Source organism: Priapulus caudatus, unplaced genomic scaffold, assembly GCF_000485595.1.
Source record: "Priapulus caudatus unplaced genomic scaffold, Priapulus_caudatus-5.0.1 Scaffold2077, whole genome shotgun sequence".
Lineage (NCBI taxonomy): Eukaryota > Metazoa > Priapulida > Priapulimorpha > Priapulimorphida > Priapulidae > Priapulus > Priapulus caudatus.
This window is the reverse complement of record NW_014579138.1, coordinates 30482-41995: the sequence shown is the minus strand read 5'-3', so window position 1 is coordinate 41995 and position 11514 is coordinate 30482. Positions and strand designations below refer to the sequence as shown.

The following is an 11514-nucleotide window of genomic DNA, read 5'->3' as shown; positions in this document are numbered from 1 at the left end:
TACGGTATATAGCGATGCAACATGATAATACGGTATATAGCGATGCAACACGATAATACTGTATATAGCGATGCAACACGATAATACGGTATATAGCGATGCAACACGATAATACGGTATATAGCGATGCAACATGATAATACTGTATATAGCACTGCAACACGATAATACTGTATATAGCGATGCAACACGATAATACTGTATATAGCGATGCAACACGATAATACTGTATATAGCGATGCAACACGATAATACGGTATATAGCGATGCAACATGATAATACGGTATATAGCGATGCAACACGATAATACGGTATATAGCGATGCAACACGATAATACTGTATATAGCGATGCAGCACGATAATACTGTATATAGCGATGCAACACGATAATACAGTATATAGCGATGCAACACGATAATACGGTATATCACTCTGAGTCTAGGGGCCTGCTGTCAGAAACAAAATCGGTCTAACGATAACGTTTGCTGGGCGATCGCGTTGCCTACTCACGTATCTCGCCCTCATACAGCGTGTCCGTCAGCACGTCGCACGTCCTATTGCACGGTGACCTCGGGGTCAGCTTCACGTACGTCTTTCCCCTCACCTGAGCGAACCACACCAGGTCGGATATGATCGGCACCTGCAACACGCACGGCAGCGGCGGTCACTCACCCGCTATCTCACGCAGCGGCGGTCACTCGCCCGCTATCTCACGCACGGCAGCGGCGGTCACTCGCCCGCTATCTCACGCATAGCGAGCAGCGGCTTACTCGCCGCTGATCTACGCACCCCGGCACGCGGCGGTTCACCTCGCCGCTATCTCACGACGGCAGCGCGGTCACTCGCCGCTATCTCACTGCCATGCCGGCGTCACGCCGGCCCACTATCTCACGCACTCGGCCAGGCACGCGGTCACTCGCTCCGGCTTATCTCACGCAGCGCGGTCACTCGACCCGTATCTCACGCGAGCGTGGCGGTCACTCGCCACGCGATTCCGACTCGGCAGCGGCGGTAACTCGCTGCGCTATCTCGACGCACGGCAGCGGCGGATCACTCGCCCGCTATCTGCACGAGCGGCGCGTCACTCACCCGCTATCTTCACGCAGCGGCGGTCACCTGCACCCCGCTATTCTCACGCACGCGAGCGGCCGGCCTTCACTCGCCCTATCTCGATCAGCGCAGCGGTATAAATGGGTAACTTAGCAGATATACTAACGCTCCAAACTAGCGGCGGGTCACTACGCCGTATTCACGCACATGCCGGCAGCGGCGGGTTCATCGCCCGGAGTCTCACGCAGCGGCGGTTCACTCGCCCCGCTATCGCACGCACACGGACAGCGGCCGGTCACTCGCCTTATCTCACGCAGCCGGCCGCGTCATCGCCCGCTATCTCACGCAAGCAGAAGAAGAGATACATACACAAGAATAAATAAAAATATACACGCTCTCCCGGCAGCGGCTGTGGCTCACTCGTCGCGTATCTTCACGCAGCCGGGCGGGCTCAACTCACCCGCTATCTCACCGCGGAGTGGCGGTCACTCCACCCGCTGTCTCGACGCCCGTCCCTTGGCCTGCGGCGGTCACTCTGTCGCTATCTCACGCATGCGGCGGTCATCAACCGCTTATCTCACGCAGAGCGGCGTCATCACCGCTATCTCACGCCGCGGCGGGTCACTCACCGCTATCTCACTGCCGGCAGCGGCGGTCACTCGCCTGCTATTTCACGCAGCGGGCCGGTATACACCCGCTATCTTCACGCCCCGGGGCGCGGCGGTCACTCGTCCGTATCTTCACGCGAGGGCGGGTCACTTCAACCCAGCCTATCTCACGCCACGCCGAGCGGTTCACTCACCCGCTTATCTCACGCCTAGCGGCGGTTCACTCGCCCTGGCTATCTCAGCGCACGACAGCCGGCGGGTCATTTGCCGTATCGCACGCAGCTTGGGACGGTTCACTCACCCCTATCTCACGCTTCAGCGGCGGTCACCTTCGCGCTGCTATCTCACGCAGCGGCGTCACTCACCCGCTATCTCACGCCGAGAGCGCGGTGTGCTCACTCACACCGCTATCTCACGCAGCCGGCGGTCACTCGCCGCGCTTATATCTCACGCACTTTGGGCCAGCGGGCGGTTCACTCGCCCGCTTATCTCACGGCAAGCGGCGTCACTCCGCTTAGATCTCACGCACGCGACAGCGTGCGGTCATCACCCGCGCTATCTCACGCAGCGGTGTCACTCACCGCTATCTCACGCAGCGTGGTCACTCACCCGCTATCTCACGCAGCGGATGAGTCAACTCGGCCCGCTATCTCACGCCAGCGGTGGTCACGTCGCCCGCTATCTCACGCAGCTCGGGCGGTCTCCTCAGCCAGCTATCTCACGCAGCGGCGGTCACTCCCCGCTACTACGCACGATGCAGCCGGCGGTCACTCGCCGCTATCTCAGCAAGCGGCGGTCACTCGGCCCCGCTATCTCACGCACTCGATGGCATCACGCGGCGGTCACTCGCCCCTATCTCACGCACGGCAGCGGCGGTCACTCGCCCGCTATCTCACGCAGCGGCGGTCACTCGCCCGCTATCTCACGCAGCGTTTCCGCTCACCACACCTCGCCTGATTCCACACCTACCTCTCACATCCACCTGCTACTGACAGAACCACTCATATTGGTCATGCCCGTTGGTAAATAGCCTTGCGACAATTGACTACTCCGAACAAAATATCGACGAAATTGCGAGATATAATGTGAAGCGCTGCCGATATTTGTAATTATTCTATTAAAAAATCGCACTCTCAAAGGCCAAGTTCAAAAATATAAAATTATTTACAAAGTTATATAGTTCCCTAATGTTGCAGTAACATAGTCAAACTCTGCCATATCACAAATGTACTTATCCCATCTATAGACAGATCGACCTACGTAATACAGTCGAGGGAAAGAAGAGAGTAACTGATTCGCCCTAGGTTCGCCAATTCGTCGCATACCAACACGAGTGCTGCCATCTGTGACCGCAAGCCGCGCCATATCCGATAAAAGGACCGATGCACGAGAGGGAACGGCGCGGTAGGCTTACCTCTTTGTAGCTTTTCGCGCGATAGTTGTTGGCCAGAAACAGCCAATTCGACTCGGCCATCTCGACCATCGCGGGCAGAAAGTACGGGCGCCGGAAGAACTGGCGAAACGTGCGCGCTGCGGGCCGCTCGCAGTTTTCCCTGCAACGATTCACGATGAACAGTGTCAAGCCTTGTCAAGACGCGATGCGACGCCACGCAGAGGTTAGACACGCACTATAATCAAGCCCCCCCCCATTAATAATTAAGCAATTACTATTTTTAATTAATAATTCATAGGACTTTTGATATGCAGTGCTGCCGCATGCAGATTGCTGAGTCAATTTTAACTGACCACTCTTATAATGAAGTGAGAAATTTATTGTGGTATGTGATAGTCTTCATGCAAAATCAATATATTCCATTGCCAAGTAAGGGAAATACATGTACTTACATGTAATGAATAATAGGGTGAATGACAGATAAAGGAATAAACCAGGGGCGTAAATCCGTACCGAGGAGTGGGGGGATGATCGGCGATAGCCGGGGGCGAAATTAACCTTGGCTGCCGCAGGCAGGCCCGCGTGCCGTAGGCATGCCAGTGCTAGGGGGGTCTGGGGGCATGCCCCCCCCCAGAAAATTTTGAAATATTTAAGCCATTTTCCTGCAATCTGAGGCATACTGTGGGCCATATTCTCATGTCTGATGACACTATCTCAACCCTAGACTCAACCCTACAAGTTAGGATTCAAAACACTTTTCATGACTTTTCAGAGAGCGTACACAGTTAGGTTACTATAGTAATAATACATGTATTAAAACACAGGTAAGAATTGCAATTTCTCACAATTTCACGTGTTTTTGTATGTTTGCAACCTTACTTTTTGGCTATTCTTTTTTTTTCTCTTTTTTTTTGAATCTCAGGGGGGATATTTGTACAGGCCATCCCCCCTCCTTCAAGAGCGGGGGGGATGCATCCCCCCCACCCCCCCCCCCGGGATTTACGCCCCTGAAATAAACAGAGGAACTATATCGCCATTAGTAACTAACACCAGTGACTTTTCAAGTCAGTGTTTTCGGCCATCTTTCGGTGACACTAAACATTAGAAATCAGTAGATAACCTAAATATAACCAAACTTAAGTGACTATGCGAACGACAGATTCACATGATCACCTTCAACTCCGATACGTAAGGAGCGTTTTACTGACCAGTAGGCAAACCACTTGGTGATCTCCTGCTTTGCTGCCTTCTTCAAGAAGAGGCGGTTGTTGCCATACTTCACTCGCACGTTGCTCGTGAACGCACACGGGTACGACTCCCTCGTCGCCGCCTCCGTACTGTAAAACTGTAATCACACAGCGGAGTCAGACAGCCTGACCAGCCAGAACGAAACGCCCCGACCTCATGACTCACTGTTCCCCCTGACAACCGTTCGAAATCTGTTGTCACGGCAACCGGGAATCTTATCGGTAGTCAGCATCCCGCGCGATGCCGGAGAGATGTGCGCAAGTAAAGTATAGAATTAAGTTTATTTGCGACTCTTCTCGTTAATCCCATTTCGTTTTAATTCCCGCGTTCCCGACTATCGTTGAGCGTGAAACCTTGCGGCTGTTGTGAGCGACCCTGCGATGACGAACGTTAATGAAACGTTAATTAACTCGCTCGACTCCTGCCGGAGATTACCTGACTGAGAAATTCCCAGGAGAACAGGTCGGTGGCGGTCCAGTTGGCGATGCCGTCGGTGACGATGACGGGCACGTCTGCGCGCAGATACGACTCGGTCGTCACCTCCCAGCTGACGTTTCGCACGTGGTCTATGTCCTCCAGGTCCTCGCACGCCTGCGACGAGGCGTCGCGACACGGGGTGGAAGAACGACAACACGTGAATTCACCGCTGCCCCGGCACCACACCCTCACACCCCTCCCTTCCCGACCGATGGGTCAGCAGGTATAGTACAAGCTGCAGAATTTCAATGCAATAATGTCAATTGGTAATTGGTAAAAAAACTGCTGTTGCCAGCCCTCTGGGCCGGTGCCAAAAAAAATCTGAATTTCATGCCCTGCATTCGATTGGCATTGCATCAAACTCACCCTGCAGTCACTGTGGTAAATCTTATTGGGATTGTAGTATGGGTTGTTCATAATGCAGTCGTCATAGTAATACCGGGTCCAGTCCCACACAGGAAGCAACTGCAAAACATTAAACAAGTCTGATTAGAGATGTACCAGTAAAAGTACTGTTTATTCAGTAAGCGCAAGATTTTGCCCAGGGAAATAGTAAAATGCTAAGAGAGAGCCAGACAAAGTGAGAGAGAGAGAGATAGAGAGTGGAGATAGTCTGCATGTGTGCGTGTGTGCATGCATAGATACGTCGGTGCGTGAGTGCGTGCATGTCAGGGAGCAGAGGAAGAGAGAGATACATAAGGGGTGAAGTGAATGAAAGAGAATAGTACAAATAGATTCATGAACAAAGCCTGTAGTATCTTGCGTGCAAACGCGTCCATTCACAACATTTTCACCGCTGACTGCGCTACTACTATCACTGCTTCTCACAAAATCAATAAGAAATTGTCCTTTATCTCGATTAAATCACATTTCTCGTTACTATCCCATTTATCTGCTGGATTTGCACCGGATTTCATTCCAGACTTCCTTATCTGTCGAGGAGCAGCTGGTTGTAGGGCGAATGCAATTCTCAGCTAATGAACAAAGGACTGTTATATGCTACAGCGTAATAGAAATGGGTGCAGAAACCTCATTCTTGCGCTGTACGCAATATAGTGGTTCTCCACTTACGTCACAGCAATTATTGCCAAAATATCTCACGCACAACTAAACGCTCAGGCACGACAAATAGCTCTATGAACTGATTTAAATTCAACGCAACACACTTGACTTTTACAAACCGGCCTGCATTATTAAAACTCGCCAAATTGAAAAATGAGGAAGTTTCACATGTACCAGATCCGAGGTCGGTATGAATACATTCTAGGTAACAAACGGCCCTGCTGTTGAGCAGTCGTTTACAGTATACAGGTCTCTATACATTATACCCACTGATTCTAAGTATTTTAAAGCTGTGCTATACTCAGTAAGACAGAAAGGGTCGTTGTCGCATAGGGCACTACATTTATGTACCCGAGGTAACTATCTGATCAGATATATGGTTAGGGTTAGGGTTAGGGGGGTTAGGGTTAGGGTTAGGGTTAGGGTCAGGGTACCCTATACGACAACGACCCCTTCAGCCTCAGTAAGATGCAACCTCATGAATAAGCATATATTCATGTAGTCTAACTGTTTGAACAAGAGACATATACTAATTACTAAGCTAATGGGGTATAGCGCCTTCTTGTTGGTCTGGTAGTGCTAATATAGTGAAGGGGATTTCGCCCATTCACATATATGCAACTTCTAATTAAATTTATGGCAGAACTGGCCTCGTCGACAGACCACTCTTGGGGCAATTAACGCCAAGGTAGCATTCACGATAAGTGGGGCAATGGTGCCACATCTTGACGAAAGCACGGACAGTTCTGACCAGGGCGTTGGCCGGGTTTTTATCACGTGACGTAGCCAGGTTAGCAAGCGAGAGAGGGAATATACCATTACGATACGACCAGGAGTAAGATAATATAGGAGACCTTAAGACCTATTATTAAGACCAATATTATATAAGATATTATAATATATATAATATTATATTATAATATTATATAAGATATTATTAATACCTATATTATCTTACTCCTGATACGACACATTCACGACGAATACATACATACGATTACACCATAGGCCGTAACAATAGTGAAAGCTTGCGTTATACTAATATATTGCAGAAATCACGGAAAGTGAAAAGCCTTGCTTAAATATACCCAGAAATGTCTCTCTGCGTGCCAACACTATCGTGTGTATCTTGTGCGTATGCATAAATATAGAGATCCACATACATTTGTATGCTAAAATTAATCCGGTCTACTTAATCCCTGCACATTTAATCCCTTATCTTTTATCCCGCAGTTCGGCTATCTTCAGCTGCATACATGCCTAGCTGATAAAGCACATAATTAAATATGAATGAGATGCTAATGCAATATATTCATTATATAATACTGCATTCTATTGCAAACATTCCATTAACTCTGTGGTCGCAATACAAAGGTGGCAGTCAATGCATGACAGCTAGGCAAGGGAGGGTCGGCCCTTGCTGTAGGAAAGGCAAGGCAGACAGACAATGTATAGGCACGGTATACAAGGCAAGCAAATTTGGTGAACAAATTAGGTTGGACAAACCTGTACTTTGGTTTTTACATTTTTGGAGGTGGTTGAAATGGTTGGAATAATGTCTGCTTATCCGATGAAACGTAAAAGTCATTGCTTATGACGAAACTGGGCAAATGAACAGTTTGACTCTAAATGGTTTATAAATCACCATGAACACTTTACATAAATCTGCCAATATTCATGCAGGCAGAAGTAATTAAGCTGACACTCAATCGAGCTCGATTGCGCTCAATCGCGCTCGCGCTTGATTATATATAGTATCACAAAATCAATGCACAAATTCACACGCATTCTAAAATGACATTTAAAAACTGAGCATCATTGTATGATACATGAAGACCACTCGCGAGCTGCATGGTTTTCATGATCAGAATCACACACACACAGATCAACGACAACAGAATCAGTGCGTATAGTGCTGACACAACGTGCTCTGACAAGCTATTTCAACAGCTAGGTGCAACTTTCATGAGCAATGATCCGATTGCTTCCCGAGTGCTGAATTTTCCCTTTTAGGAACGTTTGAAGCTGCGAGTAAAGCTGTATATAGGGGTCATATATCAGTCAAGGAAAACCGCAAAAGTGTCATTTAGGCCATAATAAAAATATTGTTTGTTTGCCCTCAACCTGTGCCTCAACCGACCCGACCTGCCAAAACGGGGCTGATTCAAAGATTTGATTGATCTTTCCCATTTTTTTTTTATTACAAATTCAATTGTATATCACTGTACATTAGGGTGCGAAATTAACACGAGTCCGGAGTCAAATACTCCCTGATTTACTGTCAGACTCCCTGATTTGACATATATGCAGGAGTCCGTGTGACTCCCTGAAAATTCTGCCATACTAACTAGTTCGTTCCGGAGCACGGCCTCGCGGAATTACTGTATTTTTTTTAGCTAATGTCCAAAGAAAATTTGGCAGACGTGCAACGTACTGCACGAATCTTAAAAATAAGCACATGCGTTAATATTTTTAATTTTGAACCTCAGACTGCGAACTCCCTCATTTTGCTGCGGACTCCCTATTTTTGAGGGTAAGGAGTCCATTGGACTCCCTTGTTCAAAAGTTAATTTCTACCCCTGAGTACATTATATAAATCTGTAGGCAATACATTAATTATATGTACCAAGCAAAACAAACATTCAACATAAAAGGTATCTCCACAAAAGCACACCCGAGCATGTAGACACCTAGCTCTAGTAGACACCATGCTGAATTTCTAAAAAAGACCCCCTAAAAAAGCCTACCTACCTACCCAAACTTTTCAGCCTGGGTCGGGTGAGGGCAAACAAAGATTTTTTTAATTGTGTCCTTTATGATATTGGCACTCGAACAAACCAGCAAGCATCCTCTATACTAGAGACGTGTCTTTTCTACAGAGGTCACTGTGACTATAACACAGGTTTGGCTGTCTGTATATCTAACCGGTTCAAGCAGCCATATATTTTCTTCCATGGCAGCTACTTGTCGGTATTGTGTGTCAGTCGCATTTTCCTCTGACGATCTTGTACTAGTTGTAGTCCTGCACACAATGTGTGCTAGCACTAGCATAGCACCATGGGTCGAAATCATAAGGGGCCCGCGGGCCCGATGCCTATATTTTACGGCTGGGCCTGACATTTCTAATACTAGCAAGCGTTATGGCACTTGGGTCCATTACTGATCCAGCACATTATAGTATGAAGTGATGGCGGCTCTATACTATAGTGATAGAGCTATAGCCTATATGCGTATGCAAAATTTTGAGATATAAAACATATATAAAATCTGTGCAGTTGGATTTGCAATTAATGCCTGTATTTCAAGTGCGTGAGATTTGTCTTATTCGATACTTTTAGGAGTGGCACTGCGATCATGACAGTGAATTTGTCCTTTTACCAGACTTGTTAGGTTACTATACAGACGAAAGAGAATACAATGAAGAGTGAATAGGAAGAGAGTGAAAGAGCAAAGAGCGAAAAGTGAAAAGCGAAGAGAGTGCATAGGAAAGCCTATATAAAGTGTTTACAGGGGGGTTTCCATGAATGAGGTTGAATTAAAAATCCAATGCTATCCTATGCTATGCGCTTTGTTATCCTGAATCTATAGCGGTGCACCGATGGGTGTCCCTGGTAATACTCTTTATTGCGGCTTCAAAAACTTTCATAAAACTGCAAATTAAGTAAGGTAATACCGTGAGTATATACTATAGCCTAGGTACTAGTATACATGCATGTTCATTAGAGCTGTAACGATCCACCGAAATCGAATCGAATCGCGATTCTCTTCCCTCGATCCGATCCTCGATACTTTTTCCCGTATTTTCGATCCGATCCAACCCGCTAGTAGTAGTACTTCATAATGTGTGCATCGGCCGAAGTGTGTATGAGACGCCCGCTCTGATTGGTCAATAGTCCTGACTCGCCAGTGAGCTAATCAGCAGCTACAGCACATCGCTAATATGTTTACAGGGCTGCATTTAGACGTGACTGCTCGTTTTTTTATTTTAATTATGCGCTTAAAGTTATTTTGTTAAATAAAATTGAGAAAAAAGAAAGAATGTAATAGTTGGTTAAGAGTTTTTATTGCAAAATAATGAAAATATAAAAAATAAGATAACATTTCAATATTTTGGGAATCCAATCGAAGGAATCGAATCGAGAGGCTAATATCAAGATACGGATCGAATCGAGAGGCTTGTGTATCGTTACAGCCCTAATGTTCATGTTCATACCCGATATTTTCAATCCTTATTGTGAATTAATGTCCTTAAACCAGAACTTGTGCCCATCATGTACTTATTTGGATCTCGTGAATTGACTACCTAACATTCTACCATTTTATACCCTCAAGGACTTTCAGAACCACAAAAGCCTGGATGCCTACGATCGACTGTTCTGCAGTTGGGTTAGTGGTGTATCAGTCTACATATATCATGTGAACAGTGAGAGTCCCATCTACATTAACCGAGCACGTGTTATGCACTCCGAGTCTCTGATTATACCATCTCTCTATCCGCGCATGGGTCACGACGAGAGAATATGGGACAGGCATCATGACAGCACACTGTAATTGTAAAGCTGGGCTTGGTGAATTCTGTTCACGTTGCCTCGGTGCTATTTTATGTAGAGTATGCTGTACGTGCAAGAGAAATCACCACCCCAACTCAAACAGCTGCCTACTTGAGCTGAAGGGCTCGTTGTCGTATATGTACCCGAGTATAGTACCCGAGGTGTCGGCGAGTATGTCGCCTACGCCTACTCCCTAACCCTAACCCTAACACCCTAACCCTAACCCTAACCATAACACCCTAACCCTAACCCTAACACCCTAACCCTAACCATATCAAATAGTTACCTCGGGTACATATTATACACCATTATACGACAACGACTCTTCGTGCCCTACTGGATGCCGGCGATATATGTATATAAGTGTAAATGTGTATAGCAGCGTGCGGCGTGCGTGCGGTGTACCTGTGTGTTGCAGAGGAGCATTTGACCGGCATTTACAGGTAATTATCGGCAATACTAGGTGAAAGAGAGTAGAGACACATTAAGACATTGGTAGTAAATACATTTTGTTTTTTTATTCAGCATTGCTTTTTTTATTGAAAATGCTCCAAGCGTCTGTGGTCCGCCTGGTCTCTCGTCACTTTACCTTGTGTTGTGATCATGCTAGGCAGCCTAAAAAAGCTGTGCGGCTCTCTCTGATACCAATTGCTGCAGTTGACAACATCTGGATCTGGATCTGGATAGTTTTCTGCGTAGCCCACGATTACGTGGATAATAACGCAGGGATAGCTATAGGGAACGCTTTAGCTAGCCATGGAGTGTGACCTAGCTTGGGTAAAGCCAGGTAGTTAGCCTTTAGCCGAATGGCACTGAGGGTGGAGGACGCAGGAGAGCGGCGTTGTGACGGATTTGCTTAATAGGTGAATAAAATGAGCAAAGAACAGTGCGTTGCTCAATGTACCTATACCATGCCTGAACTGGTTTCTGGAACCGTCATGGCCGGCGGCGTTGCACTGTGGGTAATTTGAAAATTCGCGGAACCCTCTATACGATCACTATAACAACAAGTGCCGCAGAGCGACAGCGCTCACCTGACGGCAGGTGTTCTGATGCTAAACTCACTGGCAAACGAATGAAGAGCACCCTCCCATCACCGCGTTTGCGCTCAGAGCATATATCTA

General features: G+C 47.1%; 2 protein-coding genes across 2 annotated transcripts in view; one reads left to right on the top strand and one right to left on the bottom strand.

The window, feature by feature from the left end:
* Positions 1–512: 512 nt before the first annotated feature.
* LOC106818180 overlaps positions 513–11514 on the bottom strand; it is a gene marked incomplete at its 3' end in the record, with an annotated part of 12375 nt that continues 1373 nt past the window's right edge. The window contains exons 2-6 of the mRNA XM_014822905.1: positions 5145–5243; positions 4737–4892; positions 4262–4398; positions 3075–3213; positions 513–642 (exon numbers count right to left, since the gene is read on the bottom strand). Coding sequence (XP_014678391.1) covers positions 513–642; positions 3075–3213; positions 4262–4398; positions 4737–4892; positions 5145–5243 — 661 coding nt within the window. The remainder of the gene's footprint in view (positions 643–3074; positions 3214–4261; positions 4399–4736; positions 4893–5144; positions 5244–11514) is intronic.
* Positions 2916–11514, top strand: part of LOC106818181 (INO80 complex subunit B-like) — a 22385-nt gene continuing 13786 nt past the window's right edge. The window contains exon 1 of the mRNA XM_014822908.1: positions 2916–3064. The gene's annotated coding sequence lies outside the window, so the exon portion shown is untranslated. The remainder of the gene's footprint in view (positions 3065–11514) is intronic.